Source organism: Zonotrichia albicollis, chromosome 11 (genome assembly GCF_047830755.1).
Source record: "Zonotrichia albicollis isolate bZonAlb1 chromosome 11, bZonAlb1.hap1, whole genome shotgun sequence".
NCBI classification, from domain to species: Eukaryota; Metazoa; Chordata; class Aves; order Passeriformes; family Passerellidae; genus Zonotrichia; species Zonotrichia albicollis.
Genome location: NC_133829.1, coordinates 14,805,951 through 14,831,380, shown reverse-complemented (window position 1 = coordinate 14,831,380; position 25,430 = coordinate 14,805,951). Strand labels below are relative to the sequence as shown.

General features: G+C 39.5%; 1 protein-coding gene across 8 annotated transcripts in view; it reads right to left on the bottom strand.

Annotated features, from left to right (window-relative positions):
• ENTREP2 (endosomal transmembrane epsin interactor 2) overlaps nt 1-25,430 on the bottom strand; it is an 86,751-nt gene that overhangs the window by 46,299 nt on the left and 15,022 nt on the right. For 7 of the 8 annotated variants that reach the window (XM_074549472.1, XM_074549469.1, XM_074549473.1 and 4 more), the window contains exon 2: nt 5,895-5,951. The exons of the other annotated variant lie outside the window; for it this stretch is intronic. In XM_074549472.1, the coding sequence (XP_074405573.1) occupies nt 5,895-5,951 (57 nt within the window). The remainder of the gene's footprint in view (nt 1-5,894; nt 5,952-25,430) is intronic. 8 annotated transcript variants of the gene reach the window in all.

Here is a 25,430-nt window from a genome sequence, read left to right as displayed (position 1 = left end):
CAGCAGGGTTTGTCTGCTCTTCAGGAAAAGCTGCTTGTGGTCTTTTTAATCTCTGCCTCTGGGGATAACAAACCAGCACACACATGGTTGCGCAGCAGAGGGGCCTGGATTCCCACAGGAGCGGCAGCTGGGCCCAGGAACTTGGCCAAAAGGGGTGTCAGAGAGATGCAGACAGAGACCTTGGCAAGAGAAAGCTCTAAGAAGTGTTGAGATGAAAAGGAGGATGTAGCACATTCATTCTAAAGAGATGCTTTGCCCTGTGGCACCTTTTCTCCACCACTGCAAAGATTTCCCTGATTCACTTCTGTTTCCATCTCAAGTGTGGTTTCTTACTCACACAGTTCACAACTTTACTGGGCCATTTACTCCATTTTTTCCCCTCTTCCTCTTCTGTCTGGTCTATTCTAATGAAAGGGCACTGGGGCTAGGTTTTTCTAGCAGTTGTTTCATGATATTAAAGAAGACAGAAGGGAATCACCAGTCTAATAGGTTAAAAAAAAATAATCAATAGGCAGTGCACATTTTAAAAGCTAAATGGATATATTAACTTGCCTGCAAAAACAATTTGGAACATGAATGCAATCAGAGTTTAGGCAAATTCAAATTGCAAATTTTGAAGACCGCACTTTTCAGACATCCTACTCAATCCAACAAGAGGCATTATTTCATGGCCTAAACCAAGAGTTTGTACATTGGGAAAAGACCTCTCAGGACATCAGTTTAAAACAAATATAAAAGAGAAGCAGCTTCAATGAAAGAAATATATTTTAAATCTACTTTCAATCAGCTGTAACCTGGAATACAGCTATCACCAAATACACTAACCTCACTTCTAGATCCTGTCTCACAGATTTTTAGCACAACCCCAGCCATGCTGCAGCAGTGTGCACAGACAGATGGTGCAGTTTGGTGACCAGAGCAGTACAGACACCTTAGTGCTCCGTACAGCTCACCCTCAGGGAAGGGAGAACAGGAAGGCAAGAGGCAAAGAAAACCTAACTTTGTCCCAAGTATAGGAAAATACTATTTACAGCCTACACTTTCTTCACTGAAATCACTCAGAACTAAGATCCAAATCTATAGCAACTCAGTTATTTATGGTGCTTGTGGCACTGAATCTCTGAAACATCAGAGATCCTACTGTGTGATTTCTTATGGACATGGGTTTGGTCCACTTCTGTCTGGCCATCTAGGTCCTATTCTTCTCAAATCTTTTGATGTCTATCTTCCTCATGTTGCCAGGCTCACATTTCAATTTCTCCTTCCTGTCCCAGTGTTCCACAATTCTCTTCCTCCTGATTTAGCATTCAGCTCCTCTGAATTTGGGTTGGTTTCCTTCCATGCTCCCAGAAAAGAGATCAAACTAAAACACTCTGCTCTTGATTCCAAACCCTGGGTTCACATCAGTTCTCACCAAAATTTACAGCCTTACATCTGAAGAGCGACTTTTTTACAGCACTTTACATCTGAAGACCAAACCCAGTGCTGGATTTGCTTTCCAAACAGAAGTTGTTTCAGTCTCCCAGGTTTCTTTTTGAAAGCAGCAATGCCCAGCATTCAGCCCCTGCCCAGCTCATCAGAAACTGAAAAGCACAGGTATGCAAGATGCTCTTGTTCTCACCCAGTGTTTTGTTCACCTTTAAACCACTGTTTCAGCCTCAAAGACAAGTGTTTGTCTACTAGCAGGGCTCCTAATGAACATTTTGATCAAGGAATTCAAAGAGCGCTCATGCTGAAATGCCGCTGCAGAGTGATCAAGGGCCCTGTTAAGGCAGAGGGATGTTGTGCAGCTCCTCTCAGCATCACACAGGTATCAAAGCCAGCAGTGACACACGAGGGGATGGCAGCCCCACACTGCTCCTCGCCCACTCTGAGCACTCCTGCACTTGCTCTTCCCTGCGCTTCTGACTGTTTATGCTGACACTGCCCCTCATCTACACTGATCATCTTTTTATCCCAGGAACCAAACCAAATCTCTGCTTGAGGGTGGGTACTGAAGGGAGGAAAACCACTTCTTTTTTAAAATTAAAATATTTCTCTCAGATTTTATCAGAAAGGAAGCTGTAAATTCCCTTACAAGAGTTTGAAAAGACTTGTCTCACCCCTTAAGGTACTCCAGGAGCTCAGGTTAAGCAGCAGGGCCAGGAACATGTCAAAACTCCACCTCACCCAGCAGAATATAGGAAACTTACTGTTATATAATACACTCTACCTCTCTCTATCTCTATGTGTGTATGTATACACTAATATATTATATATGCACTAATAGACTATTTCTATATATATTAGGCTTCATCTCTTTCCTGAAGTTTGGTTATTCCTGCTGTAGTCTGCTATGATATTTAATGAGAGGAGATAATCAATGAAGAAAAACATTTGGACCAGTTTTACATCTTATAGGGTAAGAGTATACGTGAATGTATTGATTTGAAATTATTAGTAATTTCCCTCTTCAATGTAGATATTTTTCTAATGATTTTTACAGAAAAAAAAGAAAAGTATTCAAGTCTGAATTTCAACTAATTCAAGTTTTTCACTAGAATTCTAGAAAGAAAAATCTCTCATTTTGCAACAACTACCAAGCTGACCCAAGATGAATATATTCCTAAAGTCAGTTTTTGTATTTGACTGATCTTACTGTGCGTGCAGCCTGAGACTTTACACAGTTCATCCTTTTGCCTGACATGCAGGTTGAACTGCAGCTATTTAGGACAGCTTCTCTTACTTTTCTAAAATGAAGAAAATCCTATGTTCTTATCAAACACAAAAAAGGCTTGAAATAATGGTAAATTTGAAGGGACAACACACTGAGTTATACATGCACTGATTTGCATGTTCACTGGTGCACAGAACTGGATCTGGGATGCACATTTCATAGTAAATGCTTTTAAATAGCTATTCTGAGTAATCAAGATCATTTATTAATAGGTAGTATTACCTTGTGTTCACTGACATTCACAGACATTAAGAAACTCCACTTTTCTGTTCATTGAAAAAAAAAATTAAATCTATCTGTTTATTTTAAAAAACTTTCAGTTAGAAATGTAAAAAATATTTTTCTGGGGTCACCCAAATGCCAGATGGCAGCAGAGAAGCTTTCAACTCAATTCAGAGGCTGAATTAATCTCCTTAGCACAAATAGATTTGCAATTACCATAGATTAGATTGTAACAGAAAAATAATCTGACTGCACAATTTAAAGTTTTTTACAAGGCAATTCAGCCTCAGGTGAAGCTCCACAAGCTCTCTCCCAATTTTCAGACACTGCCACAAACCATGAGGAAACAAATTCCTACTTTAACACTGCATTTTAACACTAAGCAGTGGTAGTGACACAGCCAACACTTGGTTTCCAAAAAAGGGACCCTTGAGAAGCTTTCTGAAAGCACTACCAATACCCTGAGATTTCAAAATGAAAATAGAGAAAGCTTAATGAGGAAACAACTGAAACATACGGAAAATATTGTTCAAAATCAATGTGTGGGCAATTTAAACACTCCTTTCCCTGAGTTTTTCCTCTGGTAAATGTAAATATAGGTTTGGTAACAGACGCTTATTCCTTGCATGTATAAAGTATTTTGGCAACATAAGCAACTGATGGCTAGGAGGTGACCAAGAAAATTCAGATAAACTAACAAAAAAACTGGTGAATTTTCCAGATGATCAAGATTTGCAAAGACACTTTAGCAGGAGAACTTCTAAATTTCTGCACATTAATATTGCAGTAAAACGTCCTTAGCACATACACATTTGTAAATCTTTGACTGAATGCAGAATACAAAACAGCATTCATAGAAATAGCTTATAAATACACAACTACTCTCAGTTTTGACTTTGGTTCCCAAGTGTTAAACTATGCAACAACACACTCATTTCTACACCAACAGTGCATAACACACTTGTATGATACAGGCAGAAACTAATGGTTGATGAACAAGCTCTGTTTAATGCTTCCTCAACTTCCTCTTTTTGCCTGCAGAAAATGATACATTTGCCAAGAACAGACCCAGCCTCTGTGGGAAAGCCCTGTGTGGTTACAGCGCTGTGCAAGACACGTCCAGCAGGGTGGGGGCTGAGCCTGGCCAGCAGGGAAGCACCAACAGCCCCACTCACTGCCCCCTGCAGCAGGACTGGAAGGGAATTAGAAAAGCCCAAGTGAAAAAAAACAGCTTGTGAGATAAAGATACTTTAATAAGCACAGGAAATAGGAAAGAAAAAGCCAGAGCAAGTGATGCTGTGTGGGAAAACCAGAAAGCTTTGATAGTGCACAAGTGCTGCTCAGCAATAGTCAAAACACTGGTTATTATAAACCAGCTTCAGTCACAAATCCAAGATATGCAGAAAACTGGCACCTTAAAATATTATCACAGTTTCACCAGTTTTCAGGACACCACAGATGTTGCATGTTTTAATTTTATATAACTTTATTCATAGCTACAAATGATAAATATATTTATCTATCTTTCTGCTATCACTCTCAGCAATGCCAGATTTTGTAACACACTGCAACAAAAAAGGCATTGTAATATATTGCAATTGATTGTCTAGCTGCTTATAGTACTATAAAACAGGTTCAAAGGTAATTATTGGCCATATGTATTTGGCATATGTGTTGAATAAACAGATCAGGAGGAACATGGCTCATTAGCATGTTGGTGGCACTTTGTGCTGTGAGCTTGTAAAGTTGCACATTATTAACTGCTGATCAGAACAGTCCCCCTGCACACGTGGGGCCCAACTCTCAAAGGTATTTACAACTCAGCAAGGAAAACAGGACAGTTGTAGCCACTGTAAAGCCACTGCACAGCTTAGGCACACACAGAAGTGAAAAACACCACCCCTGTCCCCATCCTTCAGCTGATTATTGTGTCACCACCAAGGGCCAATACAGGAGATCAGGATCTAAATCAAGAGCATTAGGCTTACTCTTGGAAATAAACAATTTCCTAGAGCAGATTTTAGGAAGATGAGCTGTTCTGCAAACATCAATGTTACCATTACAGTTTCCTCCCTTTTATCCCCATTTCCTTGAATTACACTGACCATGACTGCCTATTTACATTTCACTGAACCAGTCGATATTAGAAAGCCCAGCTGAATTTACAACATGCAAGGGAGTGTTCAGCAATCACAGAGGACGGGTCTCAACAGGCCTGGATAACATTTCTGATGTGTGAATATTATTTATTCCAATTATGTGATCTCTGCCTACTGTCTGGGTTCATAACACTAAAAGATATACCTGCAGTTCTAATCAAATTTATTAGTACAAGACTCTGCATTTCATACTGTCCATTATGCTTTTTATCCCAGAACTACCTTCAGTACTATGCTACAAATGTTTTGTGTTACTCTGTCACACAGGCACACTGTTCCAAAGGCAATGTTTACCTGCTAACACATCCTTATTGACACAGTCACCACGTGTTTTTAATGAGCTTGATTTCCATCTAATACTGCTTTACATTAATGGGCTGACAAACTCTATCAGCATGCACACACAAAGAATGGATCACTGCTCATTATAGAGTAACTACATGAAGCTCACAACAGAAATAATAAAATGTAGCTGAAAATCTTTCTGCAGATGAAGACAAACAACTACTAATTTGGAATGGGCTTTTTTCCATTCAGATACCTGCTAAAAGATTGCTCTGCAGTGCATTTTTAAGCCAATTAAGTTAAATGCAAAGGCACAAGCAGAGCAATAGTCTGTTTGTGAGACAGTAGAAAATTGCTATTTTCACCCAGGTGGTTTATACATTACAACTTCAAAGGCTTCAGACTTTTTGTACTAAGTGTTTATAAATATCAGGATACACAACAGCACTGCAAACCATCCCCACAGACCATCAGGCTTCTGTATAAAGACAAAAGCACTGGGAGTTGCTCACCACAAGGGACAGGGGCCTCTTCCATGAAACAACACCAATCAGTCCTGACAACAGCACCTGGAACAGAGAGCAGAGTTACTGAAGAGGCACGAGGCTGATACCAGTGTCATTAAAAACAGGTAATGAGATCACATTAATACAAGAGATCAATGTTAATACACAGCCATGATATGTATTTCCAGAATGCTGGAAACCAAATACTAAAATTAAAATGCTTTCCTTTTATTCTCAATAAGAAATAAACAGAACTAGTACTATGTTGTTTTTAAACAATTTTCAATCCAGCTGCCAGATTCACTCAGTTGTGATCAGATCACAAGAAGTTCATTAAAACATTTCTTCTCTCAGTCCCAAATGCTATCAAACACTAAAGGAGAATAAATATTTAGGGCACATGTTCTTGTGATCTCTTACCACAACTGAAAATTAGCTAAAAAAGTGGAGTAATGACAGAACAATCACAAAAACATCCAGGTATCCAGAAAATTAGCAGAAGGGTTTTTTGTTCTGTTTCATTCACCCAAACAACCTCCCCACCTGATCTTATGTTTGAGAGGACCCATACATTCATTAAAACTTGGATTTAGCATACAGATTAGCATATACATTACTCCCTATATTACAAACAAAAAGCAAGCAGGATTCAGACCTTTATGTACCTAAGCTAATCTTAGATATTTTAAAATAACACACAAATTACAGTTGAGGCACTATAAGCTTTACATGTAGTTAAAAATGGAGAAAGAAACAAGAAATGGGGCGAGGGATACTGACCCTCATGCAGGAGAAAAACAGTGGAGAGGAGCCTTTTCATTAGAACACTGAATTACAAAAACAGCAAAGTAAAACCCAAATAAAAGAATGGGAGAAAAGAATGCACAATATATTTATTTCAAGAGTCCATAGTGTCATTTTTTCACCTCAGCTTGTGCAAAGAGTCTGTGTAATAATGACTTCTATACTTGGCTAGTCACCTTTGCCACCCCATCCTGCTTTCCTAACAATCATTTGGGTGTAAAAATAGTAGAGTATAATAAACAAAAATGCATCTATATCTGGCCACTGCAGGAGTGATGTACATGTACACTGCAGTGGGAAGCAGGCTGGACACAACCCAGCCTGGTGATGCTCGGTGGGAATGTGGAGAAGGAGCTGTTGGTTCTCTGGAGCAGCTGCACTGGGGAGTGCCCAGTTTAAGCTTTCACAAAGTCTGGTCTGTGGACACTCCTACTGTGACCATGTTTCAAGCATTTTTCACAATCTGACAATATCCACAGCTGCAGCAGCTGTTGAAAACATTATTCAGAAAGACAACATGTGGGAAATGTGCCTTTTGGTATTTTCTTTAGTAACTATGCCATTAAAAAGACCCCTCAAATTAGGGATTTTTAGTGAAAGCTCAGTGTTAGTTTCTAAATGAAGTACAAATGCAACAGCTGGGAGATAAATGCAGAGTAAAAACGAACCAAGACCAGCACATGGATATCAAAGACTGTCCAGATAAAGCCTACATGCAAATGTGCATAGTTTGTATTCCACAGCATTTCCCGCAGCAGACGAGTCACACACTTCTGGATGGTGGCCAAGTGAAGGAAAATTCGAGAATTCCATCTTTGCCATTAATTAAATGTGCTCACACAGCTATGTTAGCTTATTATTACTGTATGATAAGTTGGCTCTGGGCTGATAATCCTGTAATGTGGAACTGCACTCAGAAGGTAAAATGACAAGGTTAGCCAGTTTATCTGCTGGCTAGACAGCACAGGCTCTCAATTAAATAAATGGATTGGCTGAAATTGTGAGGTTATTAAAGAAAACCCTTTAGGAAAAGAAAGAAATTGCATTCCAAACCAGAGGATGTATTGATACATAAAATATTTGTAGGTAAATCAGTATTCAGCAAGTCACATGGTCAGTGCCAAGATACTGTAATCACTACCTATGAGTAGCAAACCTTTACTTTCATTTAGGGAAGTGACCTCCCTTCCATGAATTAAACCTCTACCCCTCCTGTCTTATTTGTGGCATTGCAGAGGGTGCAAGAAGGGAGCTGATCCCTTTTGTTCAGCTGAACCACAGCTGTGTTTGACCTTTAGAGAGGCCTTGTTGGATGAAAGAGGTACATGTGTTTAGGTTTGGAAAAGGAGAGCTTTGTGGCGCTCACTGTACTGGCTCTCCATGCAAAAGGTCAAGCACAGCCAGGCCCCTTGATAAATTTGCATTAATTAAAGACACAAGAACTCAGTGTCCCACCTGTTTAATATTGGCATTATAAGAGGTCTCCTCAACAATGCTGTCATGTAATTTACCAACCCCCATTAGTCCCTTGTGTTACCCAAAAAACTTATTTTGCTTTGAGGTGCCTCTACTTCCAGTGCCAAGCACGTCACATTAACCCACAGTGGGCACAGCTACGAAACTGGGAAAGAAGAACACAGAGGATATCACATCATGACATTTAGCTAGAACACACCAAATTACTATCAAAATAGAAATCTACAGATTTCTCTTGATATTGAAGATGACCAGGAATTTAAGAACAAAACCAAACCAAACCAACAAACCCAAACAAACAAGTAAAAAACCCCAAACAGTCTTAAGGTTTTGTTTTCTCTTCAGCTTAAACTTCTTATAAACACAACGTTAACATTAAATACAGTGAGCAGAAACCCCACTTTATTTCTATACAAAAGTAGCAATTATTTGAAAAGTAGTATGTAATTTACAGGCCCAAAATATCTTACAATAATCACTCAGAATATTCAGCAGCTCAGCATTGCAATCCATATGGCTTCATGCGCTTTTCAAAAATCACTATGTATATTCTGTGCACAGGTTTTTTCTTTCTTAAATAAAAAGTAAATTGGAGTTTGAGGATTTTAACAATCTCTTAACATTGGCAATGTGTTTGGATTTCAGAACCTGCAGAGTACATTTATCTACAACTTTGGACCCAACTTCCACCTGCTGAATTGTAGTGAACGTCCCCATCCCATAATAATTGAAATAAATGACAGCTACTAAAATCATTCAAAAAAGTAGCTTTGCCAGATTCCGTAAGGAGAATTCCCACAGATATACGTAGATATATGTATCTGCTGATTACCACACTGCTGAGGCACAGAGAAACAACAGAGGACAGCAGTGCTGACTTCTGCAGCATCAGAAATGCAGCAACTCAACATGCATATGAAAACTCCATTATCAGCAGTGCAAGTGGTGCTCGTGCATGACAAAGATGCATTTACTCCAACAGGCACAGACTGAGGCAGGACAAAACTAGAAGGTAAAATGACTTTCCAGTACAGGGACTGAAAACAAAGAATTAGCCCTTGATGGTGTCTTTCCCAGCATTTTGCCTCCACAGTCTGGTGAATCCCTAGAAATTCAGAAGGCTTTGACTTTGAATATGGGACAGATCAGATGATGCAATCTCTCAATGTATCCAAAATCACCTCCTTTCCAGCTCTCCACCTCCAAAGTGGCTCTTGTAGGTAATACATTCTACAGTGTGGTTCCTTTAAACTTCTTTTCTGAACTACACAAACCTCTATTTATATAAATATTAATTAAAGCCGTACTAGGTATAGTGAAACACTATCAAGGTACAAAAAAACCCATAGAAACTAAAAATGACTGACGTCTATGTATTATTTGCTTAACAAAATGATTTTTTTTCCTTAGTTAGACTTGGCATCTAGAAATGGTTTTCTAGTCTAATACAGAGTATGAGTTATAGAATTCATGTTCTGTTTTTATTATTTAATATTTTATTTATTATTTATTTCAGCTGGAGCCTGCTTTGCTTATTCCTGGTCACATCTCACAGCAGACACCAGGGAGAGGGTGTTTTCATGGGGGCGCTGGCTCTGTGCCAGGCCTAAACCATGACATTTTCTCCAAGTTTTATTCTCTATTCTCGCTCCCTTGCTCAGCCTGGTACAACATATATCAAGTAATTTGGTTATTTTCTACCACTTTAGGGGTTAGTCATGTTTTCAGCTTGTAAATACAGGACCAATTCTCTAAGCAATGGATTCAGTCACGTGAAAATAAGCATACAAGCTCATCAGAGTAATTGCAGAAATTCCTTCTCAGGCCTCGTCTAAGAACTAAATTTAGTGTTTCCAGAAATCTGTGTATGTGTTTCCAGAACGGTGTGTTGTGAAGGCAGGTAGATAACCCAGAAACCAGAGAGTTTGTGACAGCACATCAGGCCAGGGTGGGCCAGGCACAGCACAAACGGCAGCTGAGGGCAGGGCAGGAGCTGGGCTCCAAAGGGAAATGCCAGCGCCCCCAGTGCTTTTTGCCAAAGCACAGCAGCAGCTCTGCTCCTGCACCAGGGCCTGACGCCACTGACCCTTCCCAGGCTCCCCTCTCTGGGCTACAGGAGCACACACTGCTGCAGAGATTATCTGTGTAACCCAAATGTGCCTGCAAGGGTGGAGCTCTAGTGTACCTTAACAATTAATATCCCCAAGGGCCTTTAGGTTTAGGTGTAAAATAAATAAATATTCACACATCAGAAATGTTATCCAGAGAGTCTAAAACAATGGCTGAAATATCTTCCAGGGTGATGTCTCTGTGAAATCTACCACAGCCCTTGTAAAAAGTAGACAATTATTAAACAAAATGTAAGCATTAAATACTGTGTGAGGAATGTCACAACTATCATGTACTCAGAGACTATAAAAGCATGACACATTACTACCAGAGCATGAAATCTTCTTATAATAACACTCTCTGCAGCATCTGCAATCCATTAGTGCAAAATGCTGGTAAAGTTAAATACACACTACAGGAAAAAGAGCTGTGCTGCATGGGAATAGGGAAAAGTAACTGGAATAGCCCACCAGTAATATCACTCTCCATTCCAATTCCTGGAAAAACAGGAAGGATGAAAATCTCTTGGGGTGAGGGTGGTATGAATGCATTAACAAGTACCAGAAGAAGAAAAATGCATACACACACACACCCCCATGAAAACTGTATGGACAAGTACAGAACAGTGGCTTGGTTCTGGAATGGTCTTCCAGGAAAGTCATCCTAAAGAGTGGGTGCTAATAAAAATCATACCATTGCAGCATATTCAAAACACTGCAAAAATCAGTCATGGGCTAAAGAGTTTTTTTCAAATAGTTAACATAAATATTTATTAGCAAATATGCAAACTGACTGTTCAACGTGCAGCTATCACTAGAATCCAGGCACTGCTCTCCCATTTAAAGGCTCCATCCCTATAAACACAAAAAGCACAAGTGCCACCCGACTGCAACCACCAGCAACAGATCTGGACACAAAGATAAATACAAGCAAGCCAGCAGCAACCAGAAAGCCACAATGATTTAAGCACAGTTTTGTGCTACTTTATAAAAACTCTCAGTGTGTCCCTGACTCACAAACACTACATCATAGCTGAGTCGTTCTCATTTATCCACTGTGATCCTAAAACTAATCTAATTCTAATTGCCATGGAAACAGGAGCAGAGAAACAAAATCCCTCGGTGTCCCACAAGAACAGGACGGCAAAATTACCTATACATTGACACAGCTACCAGACTGTATTAACAGCACACAGTTCTGATCTCATTTTAAGCTCTAGGGTGAGATTTTTTTGGTCTTGTCTTTGTATTCCTATCAAATATTCTCCATACCCATCAGGAATCTGCTTGATACACATCTGTAATTTGCTTCTAAAAGGAAACAATTTAACATACAGAGAAAAACAAGCACTGATGGAGCACATATATATCAGAATAACATAATTTTCAATTATAAAAAATTCATATGTTATGTATTTGTTACCCTTCTGAGTGCTTCAGAACCATTATGCTCAACTTCACTAAAATATGCAAACTGTATTAAAAGCTATGGACAGGGATTTAGATAAGATATTAAGCACAGAGCTGATATGTCAGTGACTCACAATACAGTCTTAATTCTAATCTGGTTTTTATTAAACATCCTCACAGAACACACCATTACATTATCTCCTATGCCCCATAATGTAATCCATGAGCATTAATAAGGCACACAGCCATTAGCATAAGAGTATTTAAACAGAAAGGTAACTAAGCAGTGTGGAACCAATCCTCCAAGCTTGCAAATGTATTAGAGTATATATGAACAAACCTGAAATAAACAGATGACTGAAGAGCAAGCTCAGTATGTGCTGTTTCATAGGAGAAGAGTTTGAACTCAGAATAAAGTCTATTGAAACACTGTAAAGGATAACATAAGATGATTTTGTGGCTCTTGGACAATTCAATCTAAAATAAAGTTTCCTCACAACCCAAGCAACTTCCCTTCTCCAGAACGACCCATGGATGAAACAAAAGAACATAAGGGCTTTGAGTAACAGTGCTGCAGAATCAGATGCTGTGTTCCACAACATTTAAAATGAAAGCCAGACCAAGCAATTATTTCACAATAATTGACTGAAGAAATGTGCTGCCCATACATGATATTCAGCATCTCTGCATTAGCTCAGATCAAGTGTGGATAGCTTATCGATTCCTTGAAGCAGGAAGGGTTTACTGAGGCAGCAGTCAAAAGCTTAATTAAAATGCACTGAACCAAAGAAATCAGTGAAATTAGAAGCAGTTTGTCCAATATGATAGATCTGTATGCAGGTGTTGTAAACTCAAGTGTCAATTCTTCCCTCATCTGAATATTTATTTTCTTGGGCTTTATGGGCATTCCATGCAATAGATTTACAAAGATGATTTCTAACAGGGACAAAACCTCCCCATACAAGTATATTGAATTTCCTTGCCAAAACTGCTGATACATTTTTAATTGTTTGTAATGAAAGAAATAATGCACTTGAAATCATTGGGAAGCTATTATGAGTCTATAAAATGAATCATGCTTTATTTCTTTCATGATAGTTACATTCCTTCAAGGGCAGAAAGTGTGAAAACTTTCATTTATCTTAATTACAGTAATGAAGGATTCCATATTTTTTTATTACTAAGGCAAAGGTATCACCCAAATGGTATCAGATCTTCACTTTCAGAATTTTCATTTTATGTTTTATTGTATTTTTTAAAAATTTTATATCCATAATGTTATTGTGACAAAAAGAAAAAAAAGAGATAAATTTCTTTAGACATTCCCTAATCGGTTTTCACACCAATTTTGACTTGTATCATTGACTCAGTACAGAAAATTATTCTAGAAATATTGTTTCCCAGTAGCATTAGGAAATTACTAATAAGATTTTTGCTGCTGGGCTCTTCCAATAATTATAAGGATGAAGACTGAGATTGTTTAGATAACTGAAATGAGACAATGGCTCTTTCAATTACCGACACAATTTCTCAGGGGATGAAAGCTGAGGTGTATTATTATAAAGCAATCCAAGTATTGATAACAAGAGCATTTTCTTTGCCTCAGACTCAGAAGGGCTCCCAAATGCACACAAAAAGCAACACCTCTGCACATCTCTAGTGCAGAGAAAGGCCCACTCCTCCAGTTCCATAGATCTTTTGGAGATGTGTTTCCAACTGCAGTGCCACAGGGCACATGGAGGGAGATGACTCAAAAAGCAATAGAGCTCGCACTCCAACGAGCACCATCAGTGCTTGGCCTCCAGGCCGTGCCACCAGATAAAGGAAAAGGTTAAAGAGGCACAGGTAGCAATGAGAGAGATAAAGGAGCAGAGTAAATATTAAATGGTCACATCAGATAAACACTGTCCTCCTGGTGAAAGCCACCTACACTGCTGCTTCCACCCTCATTCCTGAGACAGCCCTTCCCAGGCAGCTACAGCCCCAGACTGCTGGTCTCCACATCCAGAACAGGACAGAGGGAAAGGACAAACGGATTTGGATAAACACAGGTTTAATCAAGGATGGAGAGATGCTTTCCAAGCATGCCAACAAACCAAGGGTTCTGAATGAATTCTTAAATGCCTCTAAGAAACAACTGTAACTTTATCTAATATTAAATGGCCAAGCTCAAATATGACCATTTTCCCACTTCAGTGCACAGTCAGATGTCTTCATTTAAAAACATTCCGCAGAGTCAAAGGCAAAGCAAACTGAGTAAGCAGTACATCAAACTCAATTATATTTCAAAGACAGGGCCTCTTTGGTTTGTTCTACTTGTCTCTGATTGCCTGCAAAAAGCTCACAAAGAAGCTTTGAAATTACCATCCCAGCAAGATTCCCACACTCTCAATGTTTGTGTTACTGCAGCCTGGCTGACCACAGACTCAACAAAAGCCCAACATACTGACTTTCATAGAAGCAGCTAGATCCCTGCTTCAGCTGGAGATACTTTATTCATTAAGACAGGATAAACTCAAAACAAGACAGAGAGACTAATACTTACTTCCAAATGATTTAGGGCTATTACATTTTATGCACACTAACATTGCCTAAAAAGTTTTAACCTGTAACTTTGGCATTTAGATTCCATCTTAGTAAATAAATTTGGAAATTAGCCCTCAAAACCCAAGACAGTGGGATGGTATTCCAGAACATGAGGTGTCACTTGTCTTTTCAAAAAACATGCTTGACTTTGAACTTAGGCATGTAATAGAATGGGATAGTGACTTTGCACACAATATCTGGTTTTAGAACCATCTCCTCACTATCTTCCCACATTCACCTTTTCCAGAATCACCATCTGAGATGCAAAAGCTTTGTTTTTAAGCTGAAGAAGGCAGAGAGAGATGGATCTATTCTGCACTGGCCAGCAGCTTTCTTTTTGTCCACATGGAGAAAGTTGACAGGAAAACAATGACAACAATGGTTGTTCTGACACAAGTATCCAAAGCACTTTACAGAGAAACTTGGCTTTCTAGCAATATGGGACAGACCAAGGACCACTTGAAGCTTGCTGATTAGTGGATAGGAGAAATTCAAATTGAGTTCCCCTCAGCTGGCAGCTGATGTGAAGAAAATCAGCCTCAGCACTGCAGAGCTGTCAAGGAAGACTCTCAAGTTATTGCTATTGATTTATAGGAACATGACAACCTGTGCCTTGTGTCAAGGAGTCTCTGGTTAGGGGTACATCAGGTTCTGGTGACTTAACTGGGAAATATTCTCTACAGGACAATCTGCAGTAGTAATTCCACACTATCTTGCACTACAGTAAACACATCATGACTAAACATAAAGACCACAGAAATGTGGCAATCCACTACAAAATCAGCAGAACAATGTCTGGAGGTTGGGAAGAGGGGTCAGTTTCTTTGTTTTGGTGGGTTTTTTATTTGTTGTTAGGTGGTTTTTTTCTTTTTAATAGGAAAAAAAATCAATGCAAGTATCAAGGAAGATGACAGAACGGAAAAGGGAAGAGAAAATAGTATAGCAATAAAAAGAATAGCTCTACGCACAATAAAAAAGGCACTGAAAAACCTGAAAGCCACATTAATAGAAACTACATTATGCAAATAGTCTGCTATTCCTGTTTCATTCATCAACTTGGGAAACAGATATTAGAAAGCCTCTAGAATACTACTGATTTTCATTAGACAAGAAGTCACTTAAAAGATTCAAAACTTGCTAAATGGGATTCAGTTTTCTACAGCTTCTACAGCTTTTCCATATACAGATGTCTAAGAGAGCCCAGACAAAATGAGCCTCAGCTGCCTGAAGTAGCTCACAGGTACCAGCTGGACCAGGAACCCAGAGCGGGAACTCTCCTGTTCCCCTCTCACAGACCCCAGGAGAAGGTGAAGTCTCAGACTGATGGAGCTGCATGTGCAAGAGTACGTGCACTGTGCCCAAGGTGACAGCGGGCACTGTGCTCACACAGCTCAGGTGAGGTGACAGCGGGCACTGTGCCCACACGGCACAGGTGACAGCGGGCACTGTGCTCACACGGCACAGGTGACAGTGGGCACTGTGCTCACACAGCTCAGGTGAGGTGACAGCGGGCACTGTGCTCACACGGCTCAGGTGACAGTGGGCACTGTGCTCACACAGCACAGGTGACAGTGGGCACTGTGCTCACACAGCTCAGGTGAGGTGACAGTGGGCACTGTGCTCACACAGGTGAGGTGACAGTGGGCACTGTGCTCACACAGCACAGGTGACAGTGGGCACTGTGCTCACACGGCACAGGTGACAGTGGGCACTGTGCTCACACGGCACAGGTGAGGTGACAGCGGACACTGTGCTCACACGGCACAGGTGAGGTGACAGCGGGCACTGTGCTCACACGGCTCAGGTGACAGTGGGCACTGTGCTCACACAGCACAGGTGACAGTGGGCACTGTGCTCACACAGCTCAGGTGAGGTGACAGTGGGCACTGTGCTCACACAGCTCAGGTGACAGTGGGCACTGTGCTCACACGGCACAGGTGAGGTGACAGTGGGCACTGTGCTCACACAGCACAGACACCAAGGAGATGCAGCCACATCATTCACACCCCACAGGCACCAGAAATGAAAAGTTTGTGCAGCCAGTACATCTGGTCATTTCTCCCTCCTTAGCTGCTTGTTGGATCAAGCAGTTTAAAGAAGATCTTTCATATCTAATCATAATACTAAAAGAAATGCTTTCCCTTTTTTAATGTAAACTTTAACAAAGGAAAAAGCAATCTTTTATTTGGCTGATTTTAGGGTAACTCAGTAGTCTCAACAGAATGAATCTTCAGAAGTCTTCTTCTGTAGGGAACACAGGTGAGAACAGTGCTCTCACTGTGAAAGTAAACTCATTCACAACTACAATATTCTCTTCATAATGAAGTTAAACACCAAATCAAGGAACTTAATTAATACTTCCAGGAAAGAAATTCTACACCAAAAGAAAAAGTTATGACCAAATATAAAACTAGAAAAATTTAGAAGTGAGAGGAACTTCTGCGTTCAGGTCAGTAAAATTAAGTTCTTTACATTACTAAAAACTTTTGCTGACTTCATGCCAAGTTACATATAACTACTGCTACATTCCTTTCCAATCAAAAACAAAAACTCAGATCTAATCTACGAAAGGATAGCAGAGATCCTAACAAACAGCATTTGTCAACATCATCCTTAAAAATTAGTAATTTGTCCAGTATATTTCTCTGTAATATTTCCCCTTTAGAACTCACCTTGATTTATATAACACACTGTATGGATTCCCAGGGAAATTACCTCAGTGCAGGAATGAAACATAGCAAGTGTAAAGAAATCTGTAATTCAGTTTTTAATAAACTCATCCAGCTCCCATAAAGAATCAAAATGAGTCTACAGAAAACTCCAGTAAATGAGCCTCAAACCAGTTCACGGGTGCACATGCATCATTTGGCATTTGTATTTCGTTTTTTTAAGTGCATTTTGCAAAGCTGACAAGTGCTTAATTGGCCTGAGTACAAGACAGTCCTGAATATCAAGTGACTCATTCTGCAAGAGCAAAAAAAGAGAAAAAAAAGAGGAGTGAATTACACCAGAGCATCTAAACCTGGCATATGTCAGTCTTGCTGAAAAAACCCAGCAGAGTGCCCATGGAACACAAAGAAATTTGAAATATCTCAGTGCAAAATCACTTTAAAGGACCCAGCAGAACCCACAGCAACCAAAGTGCCGTGCCTTGGGTCCCAGCTGAGGAGCTCAGCCAGAGCTGGGGTTCAGAGCTGTTACCCCAAGCAGCACCAGCACTCCCCAGCTGCAGGGCTGGATACAAGATTAGCCCAGAACATGAGATCAGAATACCAAAGACCAAACAAAACACTTTTGTTCATTCTGGAGTCAAAAGGATCAGGAGAAGAGGTCTGGGACACAGAAACTGGGAATTATAACAGAAAGACATTTTGATCTTGAAGGTGGCATGGACATAATTAATTAATCACAGCTTCTGCTTCACTAAATACTCCTTAAAGAAAGAGGAGGAAAGAAACTGAATAAGAAAGAATGATGAAGGCTGTCAAAACCAAAACACAATAATATTCAGCATTCAGTGAGTATTAATGTGGATTGGGAATCTTTTTCATTTTAACAATTCTCACAATAAATAACTCTTGCAAAAAACTTCAATTACTCTCTTAAAGCGACACTGATTTTGTTCCCTGGGATAGAAAAAATCATCATATTCTCAGTCATTTTTGTATTTCAGCATGTAAAGGAACTTTCATCTATAAAGGAACTTTGATCTCTGTCTTCTCATCCCACTTTCTTCAGAATTTCCTTCCTACTTGTTGTAAAACTGTTCCCAGACATTACAGACCCTTTGTAACACACACAGCACTCAGCCTTGCTTTACACCAGTACCTTGGTACTTTTTCTTTTTCCACGGGGTTACACAGTCAGACACTCAATGGCTAAACACCTAAGGAAAGTCTAATGACATGAAGAGAAAAGAAAAACCCAGACTCAGAAGGAAAGTACAAAGGAAAAAGCTGGAAAGCTTGGGTCTTTTTAGAGTAGGTTTCCTGATTCTGGAAAGTACAAATCTTTGTCACTTCAATAGGTCACCTCACCTTTCTATGCTTCAGACTCTCTGCAAATTAAGACAGCTCTTTGCTCATTCACTGCAGGGTTGCAAAATTTCATGAACTTAGAGCATGTTCTACAGCATGTCAGATTCTGCTTGTAATAAACAAGCTCTACTGTATTTTTTCAAAGTAATTTCAGAAAAGACACCTTCAGAGATCCATACTTTGTCCCTGCTGTAGCTACCTCAGAAGGTTCTTAATCTCTCTCCTGATGTTCTCCCCACAGAAATTTGGTGGTGCTAGAGGGACCCTCACTGATGTTCTAATTGTTTTCCTTAGCTTCTGACCCTGCTGGTAACTGCTTGGAAGGACACAGGACTTGTTTATCCCCAACAAGTGAAAGATGCAGAGAAGCATCCTTCATTTCTTCAGTCTTTATTTTACAGAAAGACCTCAAACCCAACTTGCTCCAGAATTCCAGTACAGCTTCACAAGAAACATTACCAAGGAATATTTTTGATCATTTTGCAGATCAGTTGTGTTAGAGCACAAAAAACCTGCAGGAGGGGCAGCAAAATTGTTACTGCTGTTGATAAAAAGAAGGAAAAAAGACAAAATCTGTCCTGTCTCTTCCCTCTAGACTTCCTATCCTACTTCCCATCTTGAGACATGGAAATCAGTAACAGCACCAAGTGTATTATCAAGACAGGAGATAGAGAGCATTGCCAATTCTCTGTGGAGTTTGGTTTTGTTTTGGTAGGTTTTTGTTTGATTTTAAATTCACATACACACAAAGAGTAAAAGCAGATAACTGATAAACAGGGAGCTCTGCAGCAGGCAGGCACTGGGGAAATGGGATATGAAAAAAAAAGGGCCAGAGAAGTGAAGTCAGAAAACTGTCAGAAGTCAGTAGTATAGTCAGAACAATGTAATGAAAACCAAATTTAAAAACATCATTAAAACTAAAAGCAATACTGTAACTATTAATAGAAGTGCAAACAAATGTATAATTTTTTTGCTAGCAGGCAGCCAAAAAATAAACCACTTAAGATATAAAAATATGATAGCAAAATTAAAAATATTCTGTTTTGTAGCTGATAATTATCCCCTTTAAAGTTTAGCATTCAACATAAGCTGTCTTTTGCAGATATATTCTGTAAATTTCTGAAAATGTTTGAGGAATCAGTGAAACTATGGAGAAGCAGCAGAGATGCTGCACGGCAAATGCCCAATTCACAGAGGAGCAATTGATGCCAAGTGATGCAGACTCAAAACTCTCATTCCTGCTCCAGCAGCTCTGCAGACCCTGCTCAGTGAAACTGCTGCCTGCCCAATTAACATCTTATTTATTGTCTCAGCAGAGAGAAAAATCACTGCATTGCTGCTCTTACAACACAGAAATAACCCCTTGCTATACCTCAAAATATGATGGAATTGAACACAGTTACTCAGATTATTACTAGATACAATAAAGGGCATTCTGAACCTCTATTATACACATCAAAATGCTGAGCCACTGCATATTCAAAGATAATATGCCATTTTTTTAATTTTTAGGATGCTTTTGGACCTTCCACTAAGTACAGACACCATAGGTTTATAAAACACTTATCAAAATTAAATTCCCAAACTGACAAAGAGCCGGCTTAGCTTAGGGGTTAGGTAGAAATTGTTCCCTGTGAGGGTGGGCAGGCCCTGGAGCACCCTGGGACAGTGGAAGGTGCCCCTGCCCAGGGCAGAGGGGATGGAATGAGAGGAACTTTAGGCCATTCTATAATTCCATTATATACATTGTGCTCCAGAAATTATTCTTCCTCCCCTACTGATAACAAACTCATTAAAAAAAAAAAATCATTAGTTTCTTTAAAATATCTTCCTGAAATATAAGAGAGTTAAAAACTAGGATGTGGTACTCTGTTCCCATATCACAGTTACTCCTGTATTCACTGAAATTCTTGCCTCCCTTCCTGACAGTAAGGTTATGAGTACTCAAAAAACAATTACTAAAATCATATGTACAACTTTGGAATCGGCAACAAAATACCTACTTAGCAATTGTAACCCAGGGACACAAAAACTTAACAGTGCTGGTTACTAAATACTCAAAGAAAAAGCAGTTTGCCACATTTTGAAATACTCTAATCCATCAACCAATTCTGTAAGTAGCAGTAACAGAACGGAAATATGTTCTAAAAAGCTCCTTCCAATTGATTTACATCTTGGGAAAGCCAAAGAAACCCAATCTTTTTCTGCCTCAAGGTCTCCAAGAGAGGAGATCAGCAAAGGAATCTTTCTCAAATCAGTCACACAATTTTAATTTCTTCAAATATACAACTCTCAATTATATTTTCCCCCTAATTTCTCACTTCTTTGCAGTCTGCAGGATGTGCTTTTAACAGTAAAGAAGTCCTGGGCTCTAGGTAAGGCTCCACATTAAGCATTTGAGAGAGCCTGAGCAAGACATCACAGTGCTTTCCCAGAACTCACTGTCAATATTTGGAAACTAAAACCATGCTTTTGATTTGCATTTAATGATTCTACAGGGAGGTAGTAAATTCTCTTTCTGTGTGCTGTCATGGCTTGTCATTTTTAAGCTATAAAATCCATCTCCACCTTATACATGAAAAGAAATCACTAACATATCAAATCTTGATATTAGTTGGAATACAGTCCTAACCTAGAATTTTCAAAGCAGATGAAGTAAATAAGATTCAACACCCAAAGGAAATCACAGTAATTAATACTTCTAAACGACTCTGAAAATTTGAATCTTCATTCTTCCTTCTTTTGAAAATGACAAACTGTATACATTTATGATTTTACAATACCACTTACCTGTCAGTAAAAGGCTATAATTTGTTCTCTGTTGCACACCAAATACCTTTAAAAGCAAAGCAGAAGACTTTTAACTAGAAAACTATTAAATATTCAAAGTAATTTTCTGCTACAGTTCAAGTCAAACATGACTTGAGTCACATAGTGCTGGCTTCCAATTTATAAATCCTTTTAGCAGTGTTACATAAACACAACAGAAAGAGATTTTCTCCAAGTGTTTGTACAGTAATTCCTCTGAGGAACAATAAGAGAGAGAATGGAACCAGAAAACACGTGCAAGTGTTAATAACTGGCAGATTTACAAACATGAAACATCCTACATACTTATTAAAAAATCATTTCAATGACAGCTATTACACCTACTACCAAAAGCACTTCTAATGAACCAGAGACTGTCAGATTATTCCTGCATGGCAAGAGGATCACTTAGGGACTAAGGCAGAAAGACAAACCTGGCTGAAGCCAAGGAGAGACACATAAAGCTTCTTCTAGCAACACAAAGCCACAAGATTTGTCCATTAGCTACCAGGAAAGCTCCTCCCATGAAAAATTCTCCAGTCTTCTCCATAGAAAACACCTTCTGGGCTTTTTCAAAAAATGGTAGTTATGACCAGTTATTCAATACTTTTAAAAATTCCAGTTCTGCAAATCAGAACTCATTAAAAAAAACCTGAGATGAATTTGAATCCTTCAGCTAGGCATGGCCTATGGAAACACACAGCATCACAGAGTGGCACCAACGCCACCCAAATCTCCAGCTGTCACCCAGGAGTTTCCACCCCTCAAAAAGCCTGTTATGGATCAGCACAGGGAGTGTGTGCAGCTCCCCAAAACAGCACGTTTGTAACAGGAAGGTCACAGGCACAGGCAGGGCAGGCCAGCAGGAGCTGAGCTGCTGAGGGAGCAGATGCTGTTGGGAAGCTGACATCCACCCCTTCCCCGGCTCTGCCTTGGCAGGGCTTGCTTTGCTTGGGTGCTTGTGGGGGTTGCTTTGTTTGTTTGTGGTTTTCTTTGCTTGTTTCATCTTGTTTTGGGTTTTTTTGTGGTAGGGTGTGGGGGTTTTGTCGGGTTTTTGTTGTTAGCTGGGGTGTATTTTGGTTGTTTTGTTGAGCCTTGAGAAACAAGATCTAGCTCCAGTCTGAGCCCATGGATTTACGAGCCCATCCAGAGCCAGCCAGCGTGAGAGCTGCTGGGGAAGCAGAGGGGCTGGGGAAGCAGAGGGGCTGGGGAAGCAGAGGGGCACTTCCCACTTTAGTGCTACCCAGTGTGCATGCTCAGAGAGCTCCAGAAGATGAATCAGAGCCCAGTGTGCAGAATTCATTCTGGAAGTGTGTAGCTACAATATTTTCTGAAAAACCTTTTCTTTAGGATTTTTCTTCTTGAGAAGCTGAGAGGCCTCAGGAAAAATGTAAACATTGACTATCTGCTGCTGTGGAATGCAACTGGTGGAGCTTAGATTGGCCCATGTTGGTTGTTTCTAATTAATGGCCAATCACAGTCAGCTGGCTCAGACTCTGTCCCAGACACAAGCCTTTGTTATTCATTCCTTCTTCTTCTATTCTTAGCCAGCCTTCTGACAAAATCCTTTCTTCTATTCTTTTAGTAGTTTTAATATAATACATACCATACAAAAATAAATCAAGCCTTCTGAAACACAGAGTCAGATCCTCGTCTCTTCCCTCATCCTGAGAGCCCTGTGAATCCCCTCACAGAAGTGCACACCTGAACCCACACAGTTCTGTGGGGACACACTGAGATAACCATCCACACATGACCTCAGGCTGGGAGACATGCTGGTACCACAACCAACCTAAGAACTTGGAAATATGAAAAGCAAGGGTTTCAAACAGGAAATTAAAAGCTGTTTGCAAATGAGGATGCTCTAACACTGCTGAAAAGTAAACTCAAGAGAAGTAAGGTATTAATACTTGAGCAGATAAAGGGACCTGTCAGAAAATGGGGAAAATGCAGAAAAGGACTTGAGAATTGGTTTAGCCAGGAATTAAAATATAAATAAGAAAGTGACAGAGGGACACAGGGACACAGCATCTGGGAACAAATCAGCAGGAGTGTCATCCATACAGATTGCACAGCATCCACTCTGCTGCCATAAGCACTGGTGAAGATTCTCAGCAAGAGTGTTCTGCCCAGCTTGCCCACATTTCATTAAACATACCCAACCACTGCAGAGAATCTAGGTCAGAAACAAAGATGCAAAGAGATTTGGAAAACTACTTATAATTAAGTTAGAAAGTTGTGTATGGTTTGCCCAGGCTTTTTCTGTGGTTAACAGTGGCATTTTCTGGTGGGTTAAAAATCCTCAACAAATGAACAGCACCATTTGCCCTTGTGCCCACCATGTATGCATCCAAAAATATCAGAAGCTTAACTTGCAGAAAAAATTTACATTCCATTTTAGGATATATAGAGTGAATGTATGAGACTCATACTAGCACAGTTAAGTGCTGGAAGATGCAATCAAGGTTACACAGATTTCTTTATTACCTTACTCCAGGAACATCTAAAACACTCAGCTGGAGATGCTGCTGTTTATAGATGGATCTCACACTGAAAATAGAACAGATGAGCTGTTGAGACCCACGCCAGGTGCACATTTCTATAACTTTATGATTTCTGTAAAAAAATACATTCTTGATGTTTTATTTTAGTGTGTGCATACATGTAAGCACAGAATCAGGATATGTTTGTAACACTAATTTATTTTCTAATTTACTTATATAAAAATATTTACATAAATAATAATGTCCAATAAATTATATATTTATTGGGTATTATTACTTATTAAGAGAACACCATAATTCTCAGAGAATGCAGTTCACCACTCCTTTGGTGCATTTTAGGCAGCTTTGCTCGTGCACTTACAATGAATGGGAAGCAAGGAAGGTTTCTGTGTACTCTCCATCACCAAGTATCTCACCTGGGGATTTAGTTATTACCATGCCCTTCCTAAATCTTATATCAATGCCTACAGTTCCAACTTCTGAGACTCCCAAATTCTTTATCAAACAATTTAGTGGTGAAATCCAGCCTAAGTCTACAAGTTAAAACACAATTATCAATTAATCTCTAAATATAGAAAGACTATTAAAGAACCAGCTGGCATTTTAAAACGATGAAAGCCAACACTGTTCTTTGGCACGAGCTGCTCATCAGCACTAGCTGATGTTGCTAAGCTACTGCTGCTGCCCAGTTAGTTACACACCATCAGGTAATAAACTCATGCAGGCCACTAGGCTGCAGGGGAAAAAAAAAAAGAAAAAAAAAGAAAAAAGATGAGAAAAATCTCACTCAAAATATAGTGTGACACCAGTAAAACTCCCAAGTCAAGTCCTGCCATCTGAGTCTATGAAGTGCAGTATAGCTCGTGTCTAAATGAAATGATATACACACAAAATCAATCAGCCTTTGGTAATGTTTTAGAGGCCACGTCATCTTTACTTGCCTTCTTAATTTACTTCAAACTCCTTTTGCTACAACACAAAGTTTTTATTGTTTTGCTACAATGTAGATAAGTTTTTTTTATACACCTACGTTTTGATGAGGGAATTTTTATTTTTGTCAAATAAATTTCTTGATAAAAACTAGAAGGATATTCTGCTTCTGAGGGTCAATGGAGGGAAATAGAAGAAACTGTCAGAAAAAAGATGGCCATTTTTCTGGCGGTTAATTAGAGCCTATGAAGATAATGTTGTTTAGTATGTGATCATTGTTAAAGTATCTTTTGAGTTTCTGGCAGTTTCTATGAGATTCTAGTAGCAGCCTTTTCCCAGTTCTTTCATCACTGATCACACTTGGGATTTGCAGCTTTCAAACCCAAACCTGCACTCACTCTTGAGCAGCCTAGCCAGCCCAGGCAGCACCATTAAACTATTTAAAAAACCTGGAGAAGACTCCAAATATCTTCTTAATCACAACATCATCTCCACGGTGCCTTTTCTCAGGCTTGATTGCATTTTCATTTAGGACATGACTTTCACACCCTTAGCAAAGCTGTGCTGTTTGGAAGTCAGCCTTTTAACAGTGTTGGTGCAGGGGGAGATAATTCTATTGGAAGACAATTCTGACCACTAAATAATCCTGTCCTTTCCATCAGCACTAACTTTATGCCTGTGATGTTTCTTCCCTTCCTCATACAATTCAACTAGGTGGAACATTATTAAGATCAAATACAAATTGGATGATTACTGGTTTGGGGTTTTTTTGGTGGGTTTAGTTTTGGTTGTTTCCCTAAGGTGAATGCATAACCAGTAAAAGAAATTACACAGAATAATATTTAATCATGTTTTACTCTCAGTCATGAATCAATTGCA